This window comes from Cydia fagiglandana, chromosome 17 (genome assembly GCF_963556715.1).
Source record: "Cydia fagiglandana chromosome 17, ilCydFagi1.1, whole genome shotgun sequence".
Classification (NCBI taxonomy): Eukaryota; Metazoa; Arthropoda; class Insecta; order Lepidoptera; family Tortricidae; genus Cydia; species Cydia fagiglandana.
In genome coordinates, this window is record NC_085948.1 from 6,379,578 (window position 1) to 6,404,345 (window position 24,768).

At 34.0% G+C, this 24,768-nt stretch overlaps 1 protein-coding gene across 1 annotated transcript; it reads right to left on the minus strand.

Annotated features, from left to right (window-relative positions):
- Positions 1-366: 366 nt before the first annotated feature.
- LOC134672695 (uncharacterized) lies at positions 367-3,463 on the minus strand. Its single transcript, XM_063530648.1, has 2 exons — positions 3,211-3,463; positions 367-2,798 (listed from the first exon to the last, which is right to left on the minus strand). The coding sequence occupies exons 1-2, from the start codon at positions 3,296-3,298 to the stop codon at positions 1,777-1,779; spliced, it is 1,110 nt and encodes a 369-aa protein (XP_063386718.1). The 5' UTR covers positions 3,299-3,463; the 3' UTR covers positions 367-1,776.
- Positions 3,464-24,768: the final 21,305 nt, after the last annotated feature.

A 24,768-nucleotide genomic window follows, 5' to 3' on the forward strand; every position in this document is an offset into this window, starting at 1 on the left:
AACAACTTTAAGGGCATAATTCAAAATGATAACCAATATACACAGCTGCAATAATGAATTCATTAATAAAGTGGGTAAGCACTTTTGTAGCTCGCTGTACCTACTTTGTAGATGCTGACATTTAATGAAAATTATTATATCTTCGGCATGATTTTAGAAATTTAGGCTTAGAAGCGGACGCCATAAATACAATGGCGTACAAAAATAGGTAAGTATTAAAAAAAAAAACACCCATATGTCCATTTATTATTTTTCAAGTACTTATACTTCTTGATCCTTTAGGCCCTAGGGTGCGGAATGGGTAGGTATCCTGGAATAAGGAGTTCGAGAATTAAATCTTAATTTATTTTCCATTCATTTCAAAGATTCGGATTTCGTATTTAGATATTAAAATTAAAATACGTAATTAATATTGCTTCTGGATACAATATATGTATAATTTATTTACATAATTCACCAATAAATACATTCATTTAGTTATCTTACATCATTTTTAATTTATTTTACAAAGATTAAGCATAACATACCCCGAATATAAACTTAAATTATATAATAATATACAAGGTTTACGACAAACATTTCGGTTCTTAATACACGTGCTCAAATGTGTTATCAGGGGCTTTTTATTCCAACAAATTTACAAGTACAACTGACTACAATATGAAACACGTGTCTATGCATAAATATCAATGCTTATCCGATTCCGGTCCGATTGAGATTTAAGGATTTGTTATGGTTTTGAACTGGTTTTGTTATATACTCGTACGAACTTGACAATCGCTTTGGTAATTTAGTGTAGTAAATAAAGGTAGTGGACCCCGCAGTAATTCCTCAGCCAGAAAAAACTTTACAGTATGATAAAGTATCAATAAATAATAAGTATTGTATAAATATCCAAAGAATAATAATAATAGAATTAAAGTAAATACCTAAAGTCTTAAATCGTTAATATCTTTTTACAAAATAATGCTCCTTTCAAACTTTCGTCTTCACCGGAAATATTCATGTAACGTATTGCAACAATATATGAAATATTTAAAAAAATGTCCCAGCAGAAATACCAATAACATATTTGGTAAAAAAATTTTGGACGGAAGAATTACTCGGTTAAATATATAAACAGATTCGTATTTTTACGTATAAATACCTAACTTAGGAGTGTTTTTAGGGTTCCGTACTTCAAAACGAAAAAACGGAACCCTTATAGGATCACTCGTGCGTCTGTCTGCCTGTTTGTCACAGCCTATTTTCTCGGAAACTACTGGACCAATTAAGTTGAAATTTGGTACAGATATGTAAATTAGTAACCCAAAGATGGACGTATTTTTTTTTTAATTTTAAAATACATAGGTTCGAAGCTATTTAAGAAAATACAAATAGCCAAAAAATGATTATTCCCCCTGTATCTCCGAAACTACTGGGTCTAAAATTTTGAAAAAAATACACAAAATACTTCTTTACCTATAGATGACAGGAAAACCTATTAGAAATGTGTAGTCAAGCGTGAGTCGGAATTATGTACGGAACCCTAGAAACGCGAGTCAGACTCGCACTTGGCCGGTTTTTTTTTGGATATTTATAATGTTAGTTTCAGTTCATACTATACAATAACCAAGCAAAATTTCATCGACTGAGGAATTAATGCATGGGTCTTCATACAACAACTTGCTTCGTTTACTACATTAATTGGCGTGTATCTCACGCACACTAAAATAAATTAGTATGAGTTAAAATATATTAGTATGACTCCTCCGGGATGCATACAAGATGCAACTCTCATATTACTTCATGTGCTTTATTGTATTTTACGTCATTTGCGTTCATATACATTTTGTTTAATCCATTTTCATTCTTTGGGTTGTCATATTCATTGTAATCTGTACACTTATTTTTAATCGTACTTTGTTCGGATGAAATATCTTTTATGTCGGCATACTTACGCTTTTCCTCTTTGGGGTCAAAATGTCCAGATGACAATTCATTTTCAAAACATGGTGTTACATAGCCTGATACATTTTTTACTTTTACACTTTTCTCCTCTGGAAACGTATCGTATATGTTATTTGGTTCTTTAGGAAAGTCGTATATTTCCAAATTGGGTTCTGGTTTGTCATCTCTTGAATTACTTCTACTTTTTAAACCTTTATCCGTTTTACTAATACTTGATGTTCTAGTTCCTGGCTGTGTAGAGCAATTCGTGTCAAATTGAATTTTTCTATCACTGTGGGGTGTTGTAAGAGTGTCACACAAATCTAAAGCTGGAGTTGATGCAAATTTGAAAACTATTTCATCCTTAGGTTTGCTTTCATTTACTAATTGATCTATGTTTTGAAGACTGTTTATTGAATCGTTTTTAGCGGCACGTTTTAACACTTCTTTACAAATTAGCGTCATTTGTTCCGGTAATATATATGGTAAATCTTTAGCAACACCTTTGATAATTCTTGGAGAAATATTACCCGAAGCATCTGATTTTTTAGGACTTCGTAGATTGTTGAAGTCATTTGTTATTATAACTTCACTCTCTTGTCTTTTTAAAGTATGAACTTGAACATTGTCGTTTTGATTTTTAAAATCACCGGTATTCTTTTCCAAATGTATTCCTCCCGCTCTTTTTTTCTGACACGTTGGGCACTGAGCATCTCTTCCTTCGAAATTTTCTGCTGATTGTGTGGTATGCTTGCGTTTTAGGAAGTTCGTCTTCCATAACACGTATATTAATGATATCAACACTACAATAAGCAGTATCGACATGAATCCTAATATATACAGGATATATGCTGGTATTCTATTGTATTCTGAAACAAAATTCGTGACTTGTAATTTATTAGACATAATGTAGGGACCCTACCTGTGAAGCAGGAGGTTTCGGGTTCAAATAAGTAAGGGCATCTTTTTGTGTGTTCATCACGAATATTTTGTTCCTTGAGTTATGGATGTTATTTATGAATCTAATAAAAACATTCTAATAACAACAAATTATTTCTGCTTAAATCTAAAAATGTTAACAATCTTGAAGTTATTGTCCTAAAACATTGAAAAAAAAATCTCCAAAACATACATTTTACTATTCATTAAGGCAACGTATTCCAAGAAGTAATCCAAATAAATCCATAACAATATTGTTTATATGCCTTTATAAAACCCTCATTATGAATGATATACATACTAGTTATCTTGTCTAAAAGGTGTGTAAAATCGAAAACTTACCAATTTTAGGACAGGGTCGACATGATATTGAAGCACAAAACGGCAATGAGATATAAATGATACTGAATATCACAAATAATTTACACATCCTTCTAGCCAAACTAGTAAGTAGACAATATTATTGTGATAACTCGTAGACGAGCGAACAATTAACACACCAATTAATAAATGGTTACTATAGTTCACTAGTTACAGGATAACTGTATTATGATGACACATTTCACATTTTCCTTATGACTCTTTACAATAAATACACAAACGTTTGCAGTTTAACTATCAATATCAAATACATCAATACTTTGTTGTAAATAGATACACGCAGAGAAGATGGCCGATGGGGTCGAAAAGAGCTCGAGTGGAGACCACGGACTAGCAAGCGCAGCGTAGGACGTCCACCCACAAGATGGACAGACGACCTTGTTAAGGTCGCCGGAAGACGCTGGATGCGGGTCGCTTCCAACCGGCACGTATGGAGAGATCCAAGAGGGTGGCCTATGTTCAGCAGCGGACGTCTTATGGCTGAGATGATGATGTTGATGTTGATGAAATAGATACAAAATATGTTACAATCGTAACATTTTACTTCACCCATCAAAAGATTTTAAGCGTTTTTGAAAACCGTTATAACGTCTGTATCAATTCCGAGGCAATACTTTTTCCTTATCCAAGAAAACATATCCATTAGGTTCCCGAAATCGTGTTAAGTACTACCAAAGAAAGCAATTTTCCCCACATTTATACTTTACCGATTGGTTTCACTTTTACGGAGACATTTGCGCAAATGTATTGAGATCGACTTTTTGACGCCTCGTGCGAAACTAAATGTATATATTGCGAAGATTGAAAGCTTTACTAACCTCTAGCCGCCCAGAGACCTATAAAAAGGTCTCCTGTTCCATTTTAATTTGAACTTTGTGTTGAATGAATCATAGTTTCATTTTGCTTGGCAAGGTTTGACGTATGGGCGGCTAGAGGCTAGCATAGGTGTGTTTAAAGTACCTACCTGCTTGGAACTCACGAAGATGCGTCATAGGTTGCTCATTTTATGTAAGTACTAACGTGTTTACATACTAAGGCAGTCCCAACACCGCCGACTAAGTGTAGTTCGTTTTTTAAGCATTAGAAAAAAGGTAAACAATCTTGACGTGTCTTTTTATTGAGAAACGCTTTTGAAAAATAAGTCATAGCAAATATATAACAATTATGAAATTTATGAATCATGTACGATTATTTATATTCTTTTGCTTTCTAATAAGTAATGGTTACTGATTTTTAAAAATCGGTTTTCAATTAAAATACAGGTCGAGATCGCGTAGTCCTTTTGCAATGCTAAAAAACCAACTATGTATAGTTTTTCTATACGGGTCTCCTAATCTTAAAAATTAATCACTATATCTTATAAAACAAAGTCCCCTGCCGCGTCTGTCTGTCTGTATATTCGCAATAAACTCAAAAACTACTGAACGGATTACCATGCAGTTTTCACGAGGAATGATTCTATATAAACCTATTTAGGTGATTATTTTGTTACGGTTTTGGGTAATTGGTAAATATGACGATGTTTGCTTATGTCGTCGGGAAAAAAATACGCTTTACTTTCACTACTTGTTCTTCTTTGATTGTTCTTAATTGATAATATTAATCGCCCGGTTGGTAATCACTAATCAGTAACTATTTTTCTATGCAAACACGGGATATAGATATATAAATCTAGTCAAATAATTTCAAATTATATCAAAATTGTACATCTGCATGTAGACCCATTGAGGTAATGTGTAGACCTAGCTAAAAAAGTGAAATGGCCACTTTATGAATCAGTTGCATTAATACTGTGTCCATGCACTTATCCAGCTCGCTGTACGTGTCTTGAACAGTCACCATCAGATATATCGGAGCAGCCAAGGCGTTCACAAATATCTGTGAAATATCTCTATTGTCAAGATATTGTGAACACCTTGGCCGCTCCGATATATCTGATGGCGACTGTACGAGAAAATACTCGATCGCTAGTTATCTCGCCGCTGCCGGTTGGCCTACTTACCAAAATTTGATTAAGTATGGGCTGAACTTAATACCCTCTCGTTATTTTCCATGACTTTGGGATGATCGTGCAAGAAGCAGTTTGCCACCCGTTTTCTTTTATTTTTAAATAATATTTATGAAAAATTATACGACAACAATAAAATTGGACATTATTCAATAAATTTTCGTTTTCCTTTGGTGTATTGGGACTTCCAGAAATCCAACGATGCATAGTTAATGTATTAAGGACTTTTATTACCGTAATTATTCTATATAATACAGAATAATAAATGACGTGCAATTTCAAATAATAATCAAGATTTTCATTTCGATGTACCTAAGGCCACCAGATGGCTTCTACATACCTATTAAAATAATAATATCATTATAAAAACGGTAAAAGAATAACATAGAAAGTTTTAACTGTTTATTATGCTAAAAAACTAACTAAAGCTAACTAAATAAGATTTAGTACATGTAGACCGACATATTTGATGTTCTTTACTTCTTTTCATTGAGCTTTGAGGATACAACTAAACATGTGTTCTTAAACCCTAAAATTTGGATGCTACATACGTCACTACTACATTAAAAGATTAAGTATTTTAGATTATTTATTTACTAACGCGCTGCATTTCTACGTAAACTGCAAAAGTATTGTTGTCAAAATATTTTTATTACATTTCTAACTCATTCGCATTCATGTAAATGTTATCTGTACTGTCATCTATACATTCGGGTTCAATAGCAATTTGCTTGAATGAAATATCCTCTGTCTGATCATAGTCAGGGGTTTTACATTTCGGTTTAAAATGTTTAGATGGTGGAGGAAAGTCATATATCCCTGGATTTGGATCACCTGATATTGCAGCGTCATTTGACTTCGGAAAATGGTAAACAGATTGTTTTTCTTTAGGAAAGTCATATATTTCTAAATTTGAGATCGGATTACTGTCACTAATTTTAACACCATCATCCCGTTTCGGAAAATCGTAGAAAGAATTTTGTTCATTAGGAAAGTCATATATTTCACAGTTTGGCTTTGGTTTGCCTTTGCCTACTTTGCCACTAGTCTTGATATTTCCACCTCTCTGTTTATTGATTTTTCTACCATAGTTGGTTTTTGGAAGGGTGTCATAAACATCTAAAGATGGAGTTGATGCACATTTTGAAGATATTGCTTCCTTGCCTTCATGCACTAATTGATCTATTTTTTTAAGACTGCTTGATAAATCATTCTCATCCGTACGTTTTAATACTTCTATACAAATTGACGTCATCTGATTAGGTAAAATATAAGATAAATCTTTAGCGACACTTTTGGTAAACTTTGGAGATTTATCACTTGAAGCTTCTGGTTTCTTAAGACTGCGAAGAGTGTTAAAATCATTTGGTGTAATAGATTTACTCTCTATTCGTTTTAGTGCGTGGTTATTATCATTTTCACTTTTTGAATCAGAATTTGTCTGACACGTCGGGCACCGGACACCATTCTCCAGCCGTGTGGTTATATTGAACTTCTGGAACTTTGGCCTTACAAAGACGTATACTATTAATGCTATCAATACTATAAGTAAGAGTATTGATATAGTTCCCAATATATACAAAGGATAAGCCGGTATGTAGCCGTTACCTGGAATAAAGGAATTGGAATAAATAACGTAGCGCAATAGTATTTTGCGTAATTGTGAGTGAGATTTCTGGAGATATGTAAATCTAGCCCATGGAACTTTTACTCTGTGTGTTAAAGAGCAGGAAAACAAAATCTTAGTACTTTTAGTTTAATTGTTTTTCATTTATGTAAATTTAAGAAAATAGAATAAAATACCTTTACCGGTACTGGATGCACAGGATTCAGGAGCACTTGTTACATTTCTATCACTTGACAATACGGTCGGTGACAGATTTACAATACTGTATATCACAAAGAACTTATACATCCTGCCTATCATCATATTCCTCACTGACTGGCAAATGAGCTACGAACTGGTTGGTGTTTTTAATTGTTCGAGGATAAAGTACATTATCCTGCAACAGTTTAAATTTACCTCGTGTCCTCCCAAGTAGCATTGCAAGCTGTATATAAGCTGTATTAAAGTTTATTTGTATACTATAAGCTGTACAGTTAGGCTGTACAAAGGCTGTATAAGCGCTTATACAGCCCTTATAAGTAAAAAAAGGGCCCAAATTATACAGCCTTTGGCGTTATTAGAGCTGTAGAGTAGCTGTATAAGCAATACATAAGCTGCATAATAGCTGCATTACAGCTATATTTCGGTGTAACAGGAAACCTTAACACTACAGATAATCTCTTATAAGTACGATATAAGAATATAAGTTTTAAATGAGTTATAAGAAAGAATTACAAGAGAATAATAATCATTTAAGAAACTAAAATGTCTTAATCTTGTTCATTCGTAATATAGTAATGGCGACAATAAAGTGTTATAGTGGATGGCAAAAGTAAAAGTAAATACACACATACATACACATATATATGTATATATATATATATATATATATGTACATAGTACAGGACTTGAATGGAATATTACATTATTGGTAAGTGCGGATTATTATTTATTGTGAACCTGTGTATCTTTTCTGGCAAAATATTTACGCGCCTACAAAATAACAAAGAGAAACCATAAGGAAAATATCAAATACTCGTATCGGTAAAGTTACTGTTTGTTTTTAAGGTTAGAGTATCATAAATATTTATAAATATTAATTCTAAGGCTAAACAATTTATTTTAGCTGGTAATCATAACACGGCGTTAGTCTGCTAAATATTTGCAAGTATTTCTTTAATTATATTTACAAATACGTTTTTATTTTTATTGTAAAATGGCGACAATTTTTAAACAGCCTACATGATAGTTGGAGAGCATTATAATCTTAGTAGCTGTGCTGTGTAATAAATGGAGAGTCTTTTACAGCTTTTGTAATTAAAACAGCTTTATAATAGAATATTTGTATTCGTTTGGCTGTATTTCGGTTCTCCGTACATAAGTTATAATTCTCTTTAGAGATCCGTATAACAAATATAAAACCTGTACTGTAACTGTCATATATTCCTTTAGTTTTATAATACACTTATTTTCAGAAATCATTACACTACTATACTTATACGAGTGTAAAATTACGCCAAAAGATTGTTATAAGCGATTCTATCAGTAATACAGAAAAAAGCTGTACTATAGCTGCCATTTATTCATTTGGTTTTATAATACCCTTACAGACAGAAGTTATACAACTACTATTCTTATAGGAGAGTAAGATTACGCCATAAGAAATAGCTTTAAAACGGGGTTGACAGATACATTTGTACAAATGTACAGCTACAAGTGCCAAGTGATACTACAATACAGCCTGTATACAGCTTTTACGATAAAATTAGCTTGTAGTGTTTCACAACACTTAATGTTTTAAAACGGAGTTGACAGATACTTTTGTACAGCTAAAAGTGCCAAGTGTTACTACAATACAGCCTGTATACAGCTTTTACGATAGAATTAGCTTGTAGTCTCTCACAACACTTTTAGTTTTATAGTAGATTTTTATATTCTGATAAAGCACCCCATGCTTCCGCAGAATCCTTTATAATGATTTTATACAGCTTGAGCTGTATAATGTCTGTAAAGTACCTTTTATACAGCTTAAATCTTTTCTGACACTCTTATACGTCCCTTAAATCACTCTAAGTTCTTAATTGGCTGCTATATTGATGTTGCCGACACTTCCATGCTACTTGGGCTGTAGCAAAAACCCCATAAATATCTCTGTATACTGTAAACTTTACATCGTGGTTATGTTAAAGAAAGACCCAACTTTACTATATTTAATCCATTAAAAATAAATAAATATTGTGGGATAATCTCCTACAGTAGGTAAGCTCAATAAGGTTTGTGTTGTGGCTGATTTAGATAAACACACAAGGCAACGAATTATTATGTTCTAAAAATGAAGTTTTAATTTGATTTTAAATCGACACGATCAACTCGTTGTTGCTCGCTCATAAATATTGATAGGGAGATAGGGATAAATATTGTAGGTAGCGACTGGGGTTACTATGATTCGCGAGTTAGCTAACATTGATCATACATTTTTGAGGAATACCTATTGATTTATGGTTTTTAACACTAGCTTAAGATTTCATAGTATTTCATGGTGTGGTTGGCAACCTTAACAGAAATACATTATGAAAGCATAAAGAAACGAATTTCTTACAGTATAAAATTCGAGGATCAATGTTACCTCACCAAAGAGATGAAAAGTTTACTTACCTAACGATTAATTAAAATAACACTAAAATAATCAGCTTTATAATTGCGTCATCGCCCATGAAATGACGTAAACCGAATAGTTATCTTCAGGAATACGCGTCATGCTGGTATTGTGATATTTCTGTTTCATTTAAACAGTCAGTTAGTACGAGTATGATTTAATATAATTATTTGAGTCATGAACATATTTTAGAAAAAAGTAAAGCTATAATTGTGAGCGTAAGTGTCTGCGGTTTTTACTTATTCAACGTGTTTGTGTTATGACCCTTGCGATAGGCAGACACTCATATTGGCACGTCTGTGCATATTGAGTGATCAGCACATTTAATGTAGATCTTGCGCCTCCACTCGATAAGGGATTTCCTCTTCGATCACGTAGAATAAGTATATATAATGTTAGTATAACAAGTATTAGGGGATTAGAGTGTACAAGCTGGAAGATAATACATATGTCAACCGGTATACTGTGTTTCCTGAATCGCCCCTTCCCACCCCGGCGCTCCGCCTATTATACCCTCTACACTTAGGAATACTTAGGATAATTATATTCTAGCTTCCTTTCTGAGTTGGAAGTGTAGGGCGAAATCTTACAAAACACGGGCAATAAAAAGCGCTAATATATTCATTTTAATATTTAACTTTAGTTTAGCAACCGTTGCCAACTTTGTAGAGTCTGGCTAGCCAAAAATTGTTGACAGATATTTCGTTGTTGTATCACCATTATCTATGATTAAAAAAAAGCTAAAAGGCAGTTGTCAATTTATGTCATTCATTCAAATTGTATTCGGTTTATAAGGGATATATGAGTCGCTTAACTTCAAACTCGGGTAAATCCATCTGTCAGATTATGCTATTTTGGTATTAAGAAAAGGTAATAGGGTCTATATTTGCTGAGAGGGTCGAATGGATTTACCCAAGTTTGAAGTTAAGCGACACATATTTTAAATAATATTAATAAAGTCTAATGAGTGAGGTTCGTAAACTATTATTTAAGCTCGTAAATACGAGTATGTAATTACGATAATCATCATCATTTCAGCCTATTTACGTCGCACTGCTGAGCACAGGCCTCCTCTCATGCGCGAGAGGGCTTGGGCTATAGTCCCCACGCTAGCCCAATGCGGATTGGGGACTTCACATACACCTATGAATTTCTTCGCAGATGTATGCAGGTTTCCTCACGATGTTTTCCGTCACCGAAAAGCTAGTGGTAAATATCAAATGATATTTCGTACATAAGTTCCGAAAAACTCATTGGTACGAGCCAGGATTTGAACCCGCGACCTCCGGATTGAAAGTCAGACGTCATATCCACTCGGCCACCACTGCTTTTTATAATTACGATAATGTGCGAAGTTAACGTGTAGTTACACGTTATACTTGCCGGTGTTGCTTGAAGGCGTTATATAACTAAAAACTGCAATGTTTACAACTCCTTAACAAATGTAAACAAATTAGGAGGTTGGTGCTCTATAAATATTTTGATACTTGGCATTTAGCATATTTGGCATAGTACTTATGTATTTTTTTTTTGGTGATGGATTAATATTACGGTATTATCGAGCTAGGTCTTATTTACACTACATTTAATTTTTCGCCTTGTTACAATGGTATATGGTGAGAAAGTGTTAACATATGTGTTTATCGTTGACTGTACTTTACATAGTGGTAGAAATTATGTGAGCTGACTTTGAGTGCACGTCAACGGAAGTATATTCAACTTATATTCTTAGGTACCTTGCGCGTGCATAGAAAATCAAAACTATTTTCTAGTATCTAAACTATAATTCCTACTACACAAAGTGTGACCAGCCCAAGATTTTTTGAATTTCCCGCCAAACATTCAAGTAAAATTTCAAGTATAATAATAAATAAGCAGCCGCGCACTTAAGCAAGGACAGCGCAAGACCAACCTTTTACTAATTAAATAAATTCGAATTCGATTCGATTATTTGCACTTAAATTTCGATATCAAAATGATTTCGCGCGTTCATTTCGCTCGTACTTGTCGCGTAAGTGATACGAGAGTTGAACCGTAAACTGTAGTGTGAGTCACGAGAATTTAAGTTTGAAAACTCACTACATTATACTCGTTAATAAACTTAGAGGGCTGTTACAGTACAAGAGCTACAATATAATGAAGCCGGAAGTGTACAGTCGACGTCAAAGATATTATGTTTACACTTTTCGCCTTATTACAAAGGAGTAAGGTGCAAAATGTAAAAAGTGTAAAAAGTAGCGGATCAGACGTCGCGTCTAAAGTATATGTGGAAGTGATGAACTGCCGATAATCTACGGACGAGCGACAGTAAAAATTTTCGTCTAACTCAACAGCTGTATTTTACTTCTCACAGTAAATACTGTACCTACAAATGTAGGAAAACAACAATTAAGAAAACAAACAACTCCACTCGCGATAATTGAGTTAATTATAATATTAAATAAAACGGTTAGGCAGAATCTTAGGAATCATTCATTGACGAGACCGATCATTGATACACTAGACAGCACAGGCCGGCGCAATAGCGCGCATCAGCCAGTGCTCGCCACATAAGTGTGTACATTATACAACAAGTACAAGTACATTATACCATTTTCTAATAACTTAATACAAAGGTATATGTGTCCATATAATATAGAACAATTAGGCAGTGATTGGATATTTATTTATAAACGGGAACTGTACGGATTTTGCCATTTTTGTAAAAGTATTCCAGTGTGGCAGATACTTTTGTACTTACTTCGCCGTTTTTATTGAAATTTTTTGTCCCTGGGAAAAGTTTTTCTACAGTACAGATTGTTGTGTTCTACTAATTACCGAGCAAAAGAAGTGATAGTCTTGTATGTAGCTGGAGTAGTTTGGCTTTGTACCAAAAGGGTACCCGTGGACCTCATTAGTTGGTAACGTTCGTCCATTTGTTTGCCCTAATTTATCTTAGAAATGGTGAAGTGAAGAATTGTAGGTACCTACTCTAGAACTCACACAACGCAGTATGTAGGATTTCGTCTTATCGAGGTTCCACTGTATACATATACAAATTATTCAGCTCAACGCCTACAAATAATATTTGTCACGCAACCAAACAATATAATAAGTAGTTTTGCGATATGATCATAATGTAGGCCATTTTTAACAAGCTTTTTATTAGGTCGACCTGTATGTAACTATCGGCGCGAAGCAAGAAATGGATTAGATATTCACTAGATATGAAATAGTAACGATATGTGACGTTCCAAGAAAAAGGTACCCTATGACGGTCGGCGCTTAAACGCTATTATTAAAGCCGCTCCAATATTATTGCGGCCATAAGGTACCTTTTGCCGTGGAACGTCACATATCGTTACTATTTCATATCTAGTGAATGTCTAATTCATTTCCCGAATCGCGCCGTATGTAATGGAATCTAAGGTAACTAATTTAACCATCTTCCAAGGATCGTAGCGTCCTGAAAATTGGCAGTTGTATGTAGTTCTGATGACAATACTATAATATGGTACTGTCGAACTGATCTGATAATGGAGACAGGAGGTGGCCATAGGAACTCTGTGATGAAACAACGCAACCTAATTGTGTTAGGGGTTTTTAAAATTATCTCGATAAGTATCAGTTGTCTGTCGTAAGAAAAGTAGAGTCAGCGATAAAAGCTTGTACCAAAAAATATTTTTTTGCCATAAACTTATTACCTACTTGCGCTTTAACCTCTATGCAATCTATAGACATTGGAATAAATGCCTTCTCGACTATTGAATAGCACCGCTATCCACAGTCATGTTAGTTTATTTAGGTTCCGACGTACCTGGGCTCTAATGTGGGTTAAGTGTGGCTTCGAGACCTGAATAGCTGCGATATGGACCCTATAAGTTTTGATGTTACTGACTTTCCTTGCGAGTAACCTTTTCTGATAGAAAACAATATTATTTATACTTATGAGTATTTGTAGTAAAAGATAACTAAGTACATTAGCATTGTATATTATGAATGACTGAACTATATGTGGTAAACGGGTACCTAATTAAATTATGAATGTTGGAAAACGGATGATAAGTAATAGGATGAGTATTTATTTAATAACATTTTTATAACATAATAAAAGTGAGAGTCAGAACGGCGGGTGTACATGAACAAATGGAGCTGCGGTATACGCCAGGAGTTAATGTGCTAAATGTGCGCCAAAATTGGAGCAACGTGCAGAATGTGCTCTTTAAACTCCAGAGATATTTGAGAAATAAATGACGCCCGGCATCCTGACGTCAGGTGGCGGGTGCATTTCCAGTTCTAGCTAATGGCTGCCTACTCGTGAAAGTACTGCCTAAGGTTATTGCTCGCAATTTGCTTCCACATGTACCTATGAAGCACAATCAAATTCGGAGAGCGGTTAAAGAGTAATAAATGTCACGTGGGCGCAGGCGGGTGCTCTGGTGCTTTGGTAATTTTATCACTAAGTATAACCGCCTATCACAAGGCTCCTATACTATAACTATATTTGTCACTTATTCTGTATCAATAAAATTGTTTAGATTAATTCCTGCCGCTTCTATCTGCTATCGCTCTACGCGACAACATTTCCAACCGATAGGTACTAAATTGAAATCTTCAAGAAAAAAGCATACTCCTATCTAAAATACCATCAACGCCTTTAAGACACGCACACAAATATACACAAATCGTAACCCTTTCGTAATTTTTCGCAATCGGTTAAAATAATATATTATTTTTTCATAGTAAAAGGGGAAAATACTATTTCGTAATAACTTCTTGTTTTTGTAACATTAATTGCATGTAAAAAATACTCAAGTAAGTATAACGGGTTAGCACTGATTGACTAGCACGTTATCTTTTACGCGGATTAGCAAAGTAATATTTTGGTTTTAATTAATATGGATTTCCGCAAAGTAACGCCTGATGCTAATTCACTATTTTCTAACTACATGATTTATACGCTTTTGTACGTAACGTACAAATAGCCATGTCAGTCCATACAAAAGTTTGTACAATTGTGCAAGGTTTTCGGCAAAGGGGTAAGCTCTTAAAGGCGACTCCAGTTATTAAATGCTCTAAGCCTACACGCGAAATCGTATTAAACGTGATCGACTGATCGTATAGGTATATTTATTTACTATAATTTTTAGTTGTTAATGTTAATACTTGTAATATTTGCTTGCCTAATGGCAAAACAAAAAACATAACTCGTACCTACATAGGATCGCATAATATAATTATGTATATTGATAGATTTACTCGTATGGCATTTATAGCATTATTGCTAGCGCTCATAATTCGATCATTATGTAAATAACTATTTATGTGGGTGGAATTTATACGTGGCACAACAATTTGCATGTTGTGTCCGTAACATTGCCGCTTACGCTTGATTTGGCAGGTTATGGAGTCAGTGAGCACGGCGACTGAATGCCTAATGAATGGCGACTAATCTATCGGAAGGTAGTATGAATAATAATGTACTTGAACGTGAAATTACGAGTATATTGTTTTAATGTGAGCGTTTGTAATTGTCAGGTTAACGTTTTATTCGGCTTATAAAGAGATATGAATAGGTATAAAAGTAATGTCATTGTGTAAAATATATACCTAAAACTCAGCCATTTTTCGTTGTAAATAAAATAGTAAAATACTTATTTACTTTATAGACATAATACGATTAGAAATTTGTACAAACTTAAACTGCACACCAGAAAAATCGGACTCAACGAAGCGATAAATGTGCAACTAACCCCAATTAAAATAAGTCACACATCTTTAGAATTTTCTATGTGTTGAATTGAATGTATTTATATGTAACATGCATAATACGATATTAGTGCGCTGTATATTATGTATGAGGTACTGTACAGTGTATCGTGTTAAGCAATTAGTATTCAATGAAACAATAACATAATTGAGAACTCCGTGTATTCCACAAGTCAGTTTGTTCGTTACAGTTTTTGCTTGGACGCGTCGGTCACGTTATAGTCACGTGATCGTAGTGTGTTCCAAAACGCCTTAACTAAGAACATGATACATCTTCCCCCTTATGTGATAAGTCTGTCTCATAGTCTTTAAGATAAGCTGGAGGGTTAATAACACGTTTAGGTCTGCCTTCACAATTAGCCGAAGGTCCAGGTTCCATCATTCGTTCAGAACCCATAGGCAACTCCGAGTCCCCATCCTCAGGTATAACGCATCGCCTCGGCGAGCTAACAGAAACATCTGATGGTATATTGGAAGTTGCTGATGGCTTCAGTTGCGAAGAGTTCCTTCTTAACATAGAACCCTGATCATCTTGGATCAAGTAAGACCTGGGCGAACTGTGAGAGTCCACTATTTTGGCTGGCAACCATACATTTTCTCTGCGATATACAACATCTTGCCCTTTTTCTAGAGTATAATTATAATGTCTGGCAGTTTTATCATAATTAGTTTTATTCATAATGTTTCTTTTTTCTTGATACTTATCAAAATCAGTGACTACTTTTGGTGCAAGCAAGTTGTTGTGTATTGGCAGTGTAGACTTAGTAAAACAATTGAGATGGAGAGTATGGTGAACCTATCACTGGGCTATTCCTATATTCTAAGATAACAAGATGTATGTCTAAATTTTCATCCTTGCATTTTTTTAACATATTCTTTGCTATACCAACATATTTTTCAACAAATCCATTCGATTTAGGATACAGCGGGCTAGATGTAACAACAGAGAATTTATACATTTTTGCAAAGTTTTTAAATTCAATTGAATTGAATGGCATGTTGTCAGCTCTGAGAATGTTTGGTATACCATGAGTAGCAAATAAGGTTTTTAATATTTTTATAACTGTTGCAGCAGTCATAGAGTTAACTTTTATTAGATCAAACCACTTAGTATAGTAGTCAGCCACTACTAGATAGTTTTCATTACCATAATTTAGAAAATCACAACCCACTTTATGATATGGGAGTGATGGTGTAGTTTCATCTAATAATAAGGATTCCTTTACTTTTCTAGTACTATATTTTTCACATAAATGACATTTACTTATGGTATCAATGACATCACTTTTCATGTTTAGCCAAAAGAAAAGTGACTTTACTCTACCCAGCGTTTTAGTGATACCAAAATGTGCAGAGTGTACTCTTTCCATAACAGTTTTTTTAAGAGATGAAGGAACTATAATCCTATTATCTAAATATACAATATTATTTTCAACTACAATGTTATTTTTTAATTTCCAATAAGGTTTGACAAGATCTGTAACTTTATCAATATTTGTAGGCCAACCATTATTACAGTATTCTATCATTTGGGATAGTGCTGCATCTTTACATGTGGCTTCTGTAATCTCTATGAGAAAGCTATCACATACATTCACAGTATGAACAACATGGTCCAAAGATTGTTCAAGTGTACTAGCATCAGCTTTAGAAGAGGCTCTACTTATAGCATCCGCAATCAACATCTGTGAACCCTTAACATACTGGACATCAATATCATATATATTTAGTTTTAATCTAATTTTTCGTAGTCTTTGTGATGCAATGGAATAAATTTCTTTTTTCATTAATGCAACTAATGGTTGATGATCAGTTTGGACTACAGTATGCCTACCATATATATAATAATGAAATTTTTTACAAGCAAATAAAATGGCTAAAAATTCCTTGTCTATTTGACCATATTCACATTCAGTTTTACTTAGGCTTTTAGATGCAAATGCAACTGGTTGTTTAAACTGCATCAAAACGCAGCCAATTGCATTTTTTGAACTATCAGTCTGGATAGTTAAAGGTTGCTTGGGATCAAAATTTCTTAAAACAGGTGGACTAATAAGAATGTTTTTGATTTGTTCAATACACTTTTCATGAGTCGCTCCCCACTGAAACATAACATCTTTTTTTTAAAGTTCTCTTAGCGGGCTTGTTAAATCGGACAATCTTGGGATGTAATCTCTCATATAATTTACCATGCCCAGAAACCTTTGTAAACTTTGTTTATCGGAGGGCGAGTCATAATCCATTATAGCTTTAACCTTATTTTTATCAGGCATCAGGCAACCATTAATTATCTCATGACCAAAATACTTTACTATTTCAGGGAGATATTGAAATTTTTTAAGATTAAATTTAATATTTAATTCTCGTGCCCTTAATAAGACTTTTTCTAAAGCCACATCATGTTCCTCTTTTGTTTTGCCATATATTAAAAAGTCATCAATGTATATAAATGTATTTTCTATGTTTTTGAAACAATTTTCACAGTTTTCTTGAAATATTTCAGCTGAAATGTCTAATCCGAATGGTAAAACATTAAAATTGTATGTGCCAAAGACTGTTGAGAATGTACAAAGCTTTTTACTAGATTCAGAAAGACCAATTTGCCAAAAAGACTCTTTCAAGTCTAGGACCGAGAAATATTTAGCGTCAGATATTTTAGATTTAAGGTCATTTATAGTTGGTATTTCATAATATTTCTTAAGAATACACTTATTTAGATCCCTAGGGTCTAAGCACACACGGATTGCATTTTGGTCTTTCTCAACTATCACAATTCTATTGATCCATTCTGTGGCTTCATCCATCTTTGATATGACACCTTTTTTACACAATCGTTCAAGTTCAGACTTAAGTTTTTCTTTTAATTTTAGAGGAACACGATGAGGTGGTTTTGAAATTGGTACAGACCCTTCTTTTAGTAGTATTTGACATTCAGCTGGAAATCTCCCTGTCCCAGTAAATACATCTTGGTACTTTGCAATTAATTCAATTTTCCTTGGATCATCTGTAACAATGTCATTTTCCAGTGAGTCAATTTTATTAATGTATTTTCTTTCAACCAAACCTAGCATGGAACAAGCATCTCTGCCCAGGGTTGGTTGAAACTCTGAATCTGTAACAATAAATTCTATAAAATAGCATTTACTCATTAATTCGACTTCCAACAATATAGAGCCATATACTTTTATCCCTGTATTGTTGTAAGCATAGAGATTACATTTAGAAGATTCCAACTTCAGGTTTTTTCTTTGTGAAAGTTATCGAAAAACGTTTACCGAGGTTTTTCGATCCAACTTTTCTATTCACAAATTCTATTTTTCTTGTTGAATATTCCTTAAGTTATAGTACTTTTTTTGGACTGTCGGTAATGGATATTTTCTCATAATAAAAGGAGATTATTGTTATGTGTTATGTTATGTTATGTTTGCGGATTAGCAAAGTAATATTTTGGTTTTAATTAGTTAGAAAATAGCAATACAGTTGACGTCTCCTCTCCGCAAAATCGGCAGTTTGTTTTTGTTTTTTTTTTAATGACAGCCATGACGTCTCCAGTTAGTAAATGCTCTAAGGTACTACGGCATTTAACTTGAGTTCATACCTTTTTTCACGTTTAAGTAAATACGCTTTTCCGCTTTTTAAGATGCAAATTACTTGGTCCCTTAAGAGACTTCGGAATCGGGTTTTACTCTATCAGTTTTTGGTGGCATGGGTCTTTAAAATTGAGTAGGTAAATGAAGATGTAGTGACAAGAATTGAGGAGGGTACGAGTATGTCGAAATGATTTAGACATTAGAGAGGATGGTTAGAAGAAAACTATACTCAAGAGGAATAAAAACCGGACAAGTGCGAGTTGGACTCGCCCACCGAGGGTTCCAAGTACTTTTTAGTATTTGTTGTTATAGCGGCAACAGAAATACGTCATCTGTGAAAATTTTAACTGTCTAGCTATCACGGTTCGTGAGATACACGGCGCGATTCGGAAAGTGAATTAGACATTAACTAGATACGATATAGTAAAGATATGTGACGTCCCACGGATAAAGGTACCTTATGGCGGTTGGCGCTTACGATTATTAACCCTTAATAGGGCAGAGATACAAATTTCGAAATAAAGTAAGCTATGTAAGTGATTTAGATATTTATTGTGGCTGCAATCAACATGATAGCAAAAAAAATTTTTTCAGGATATGAGTTTTCATGAAAAACCGGGTGGTAAATATATGACCGTTACCTTTTAATGGTTTTTAGAAAGTGGTAAGTATTTTACCGTTGCCCGTTCGTGCTGCATGAGCCAATACTGTCCTGACAGGTGAAACTGACTATTTGTCATTTAAATTAACGTTTTGTATCAGTTTCTTAAATCTTTTACATGTAAACGCTTCAAAAATGTCTCGGTTTCTGTAAAAGAGATCTAAAGACCAATACAAGTTGCAATATTGCAATGGGCAGTGGATTGAGCCCCATCAAAATAAGTACACCGAGGAACGCGCTTATTTCGGTTTTATTTGTTAAAACCCAATGTAAAGATTACTTTTGTATGGCGTAAATATAACTACAATAAGTTCGCAGGCCGCGTCAGCACGCACGACGCGTCACGATGCAAATTATGATCAAAGAAACTGACAGGTTGTGTTTTGTGAGTAAATGCTATTGGTCTATCAAACTTGGGTATGCGATATGCTGGGAAATCTGAAGACCATTCTTGAGCTGGTTGAGGTACCTATACTTTGATTTATGAACGGAGGCAATGTCTGCTTTGAACATGGTAGGGAACTAAACACGACATTTGTAATTTCATTTTGTACAACAATAGCTAGTGGCGTTACTTTACTGGGCTGAGGATCAGTTGTCTCAATAGGATTATATGAAGCAATAGGGGTCAGCATACTATTTAAAGGAGTAACAGGTCTTGCGATTACTCAATTTCCATGGTTACATGGTCAACGAATCCGAAGATATCTTCGGAAGACCAATTAAAGGGCCCCATCACATGTTTTCTTCCCATGGTCACCAGTATCTAAAGCATTTCGTGAGGTCTTTTCGGTTATTGTAATATTGTGTACCTCTATATAATCATATCTAGTATCAACACAATGCTCTTCGTCAGCCTGTGAACTCAAAAATTTTGATAGCCCTCGTAAAACATGGTTGTCATAATTATACTCATTAACGAAATTAGAAACGTACCCCATGTCATCAATTGAGTTACTCTCAAGGCTGGAAAGATAATTTTCAATTATTTCTTAAATATCTTTGTCATTTAAGTTATTTTTTCTAGACTTACTATTTGTAAACAATTTAAAGAAATAACATGGTTCCGTACTTTTATGACCGTAATGGGCACTGGTAAAATATTTACCACCAACTTGGAGCTATCTTCCCAAACCGTGGAAATATGTATTATAGGGTGGATAACACGTGATGAGCTAGATAAAATAACAAATTACTACATAAAAACAACAAAAACCACCTACCGGAATCTTGTTAGAACACTTTGATAACAAATATTCTCTAAATACCATAAAAATCGTTTGACTTTCAAATTTTCTGCTTAGCAGGTACAGAACCTAAGTTTGACATTTCACAGTGTTGCCAACATATTTTTTTTATGAATGACAGGTTATGCATGCGTTCATAAACCTATCAAACCACAAGATAAATCAAATTGTGTTTAATCTGTGCCTGACAGAACGAAGTGGTAAATGTATATGACCGGTGCCCTATTAAGGGTTAACGTCGCTCCAATATTATTGCGGCGCTATGCGACGTAAGCGCCAGCCGCCATAAGGTACCTTTTGTCGTGGAACGTCACATAACTTTACTATTTCATATCTAGTGAATCTCTAATTAATTTCCCGAATCGCGGCGCTTGTTGCCATAAGGTACCTTTTGCCGTGGAACGTCATATATCTTTACTATTTCATATCTAGTGCATCTCTTATTCATTTCCCGAATCGAGTCGACAGCCTGGTGACAGACGGACGGACGGACGGACGGACGGACAGCGGAGTCTTAGTAATAGGGTCCCGTTTTACCCTTTGGGTACGGAACCCTAAAAATGGGTCAAAAATATTTAATGAATACATTCATAACATAAACACAGTAAACTAAGTTCGTTTTTCAAGTACGTGAATGATACAATATACCTGTATGTACGTACAGACATTATAAGGCAAAAAAAGACAGACGTGTCAATGTTTTGGCAAATTGTCTCACCCCGCCCACGAGGCATGCCAGTCACGTTTGACTTTCCCTCGGGCCCCTCTAATAAAACAAGCGTCTCGAATATATCCTCGAAAGATCGACATTCACATTTCGGAGATACATTATTCGACTTGTGTAATGACATTGCCATTATGCTACGGTCAGTTAATAATGTAATTTCTATTTAAAATTGACTAAGCCATGTCAAAGCAACAAGCCGCAAGATTAGACAGTTCGCAAATTTCGCGATTTGTCTATTTTAACCAATAAAACAAACAAATATAATTGAAAAACACATTTAAAAAATAAGTTACAGCAAAAAAAACAATTATAAACTAAAATTAAAAACAATAAATATAACAATACTATAATTAAAATAAACAATGTTAGAAAAATGCAAACGAAAGATTTACAGATCAATGATACGGTACACTGACGTTCTGCTATTCAAAATACATCTTTATTACAAGTATGACAAGGATAAGCGATAGGTATTGAGTATTCTATTGAAAGATTTTCAATTAATAGTATTCTTGCAACAGTGAGGCACGTTTCTTTTATCAAATATTCAGTCGATAGATATCGTTATTTACTCTTTTAGATTTGTTTGCAATGTTATATCCATTGCGTTTGCAGTACCTAGGTACTTATATGCAGCAAATCTCTTCACTAACCAATAGTGGTCTTTATGTCTTTCAAGTAAGGTTGTAAGGTTTGATAATATGTATTTATCACAACAGTATTTACGATAGTAAACGATATTTATTTGTTTCACCTTTTATAGTAGGTAAAATAGTGTTTACATAAACTCTGTATAATAGCATAATATATGTAGTGTGGGTGCATTACATTTGTTATAATTACTTTTCATATATTATAGTTTGATATATCGTTATTTTGAATAACGTAATAAATGGCATACTACCGTAATACCTAATTAACGGTATACATAATGTTATTATTGGTATAATGGTCATAAGGTATATTTACACTTCGTTTAATATACATTGCCATAATTATTACATACTCTAAAGCATATTATTTGTTATAACAAGTGACATCACATAATTATTTATATGGCATAATAGTCATATGACATAAATGGGTTAGGTTAGGTTGGAACTGCGACTCCGCACAAACGAATAACTACCTAACAAAAGGAGGGTTAGGTTAGGTTAGAACTTTGACCCTCCGTAGAATAAAATACTCGAGCAAAAAAAGTGGTTTAGGTTAGGTTTGAACTGCGGCCCCCGCAGAAAGAAAACCGTGAAAAAATTGGTTCGGTTAGGTTAGAACTGCGACTTCCCTAAAATAAAATAGCTAGCAAAAGCAGTAGGTCTGACTAAAAAGTATGTAAAACTACGTTATCAGTAAATAAATATGTCAAAAAACATTATACAATACATGTATTTATGGTGTACCCTTGTTTTGCCGACAAACTTTTCATCGAATATTATTTCATCGACAACGATTCATCGAAACGTTAGTACTAGTAATATTGTTTGGCGTTATTTTGTTTCATGTACTATTTATTTCAATTTTTCTTACTGCGTAGAAATACTATTCAACGAATATTACTTGATCGCTGATTCGTTTCAAATTATTTTAATAGGCACAACTACTAAACATTGCAATTCATTTGTTCGACGTATTACTTTCATACATTTTTATATATCGTACTACTCATTTAAGTATACATTTTTCTGTTGTAACAATTTTAAGTTTCGGTTAGGTTAGAACTGCGACCCCACACAGAAACGAACGGCTATCAAAGTCGGTTTAGGTTAGGTTAGAACTGCGACCCCACACAGAAACGAACGGCTTTCAAAGTAGGTTTAGGTTAGGTTAGTACTGCGACCCCACACAGAAACGAACGGCTTTCAAAGTGGATTTAGGTTAGGTTAGAACTGCGACCCCACACAGAAACGAACGGCTTTCAAAGTAGGTTTAGGTTAGGTTAGAACTGCGACCCCACACAAAAACGAACGGCTTTCAAAGTAGGTTTAGGTTAGGTTAGAACTGCGACTCCACACAGAAACGAACGGCTATCAAAGTAGGTTTAGGTTAGGTTAGAACTGCGATCCCACACAGAAACGAATGGCTTTCAAAGTAGGTTTAGGTTAGGTTAGAACTGCGACCCCACACAGAAACGAACGGCTATCAAAGTCAAATATTACATATTGAAATAATTTTATGCGTAGTAATTTTTATTAAATGCAATCCAAAATGAAATAAGAATACCCGTAAAGAAATACCACGATATAAACTATATACGAAATAACTCGAGTGCCAATTAAAAGTCCCAGATTTAAATTTACTAGTATCAATTCTTCGACGCAATGACTTGTCGATGAAATGAAAATACTTGAAACGTTGTCTTCGAAATAACATTCGATGAAATGTCTGTCGGCAATTCAAGGGTAAACCTGTATTTATACTTGATAAAATTATATGAAGTATTATGTTATACAAAAATATAATATAACAAATGTAATTATAAAATATGTCTATATACTATTTGAAAATTATATTACATTAGGCATTATATCAATGACAGTTTAGATGAAATCACAATATAATAAAGAAAACGTATAATAAAAATTACATTATAACATACAATAATATATCAAGTGGCGTTATAACAAATGTATGATAGTTTTTTTATAATTATATTAACCATTACACACCCATGTAGTGTATGTACCCAACTGAAAAAGTGTAGGTATTGGCACTTTATGAAAGAATTTCATTTCTAATGTGTAACGTGTTATTTTGCAGCACAAAGTAGGAAAGAAAATACTGATAAGATTCTAATGGCATTGTTGTTGTTATATGTGTCACCGTAAAATTGTAAAAAGCGTTAGTTTATAATCTAACTAGCGAGATTGTAAACTGTCGAAAGATTGTGTACCGTAACTTAGTGATTACAATTTTACGGATTGTTTTTCGGTAGATTATAATCTATCGACAAGAAACCGTAAAATTGTGAACCGACACACGAGGAAACGCACCTCGCATGCTGATTGGTCCGTCTTACAGTACGCCGTTCTGTGTCCATAGAGTTAAGAATCAAACACGGGTGTCTGTCATATTAATAAAATACGCTTCAAATATTGTGATATCAAGTACCTATGTATTTGTTATTAGTTAAGAAGAGTATCAATCATTCTGATATTGTATGAAAACATAGTAACATCAGAAACGTCACTTTCTCGTGAAACAAAAAAAATATACAATAATAATAAGAGAGTCGGTCAGGGTCTCCGGCGTGTCTTCGTTGGTCGGAGTGGACCTCAA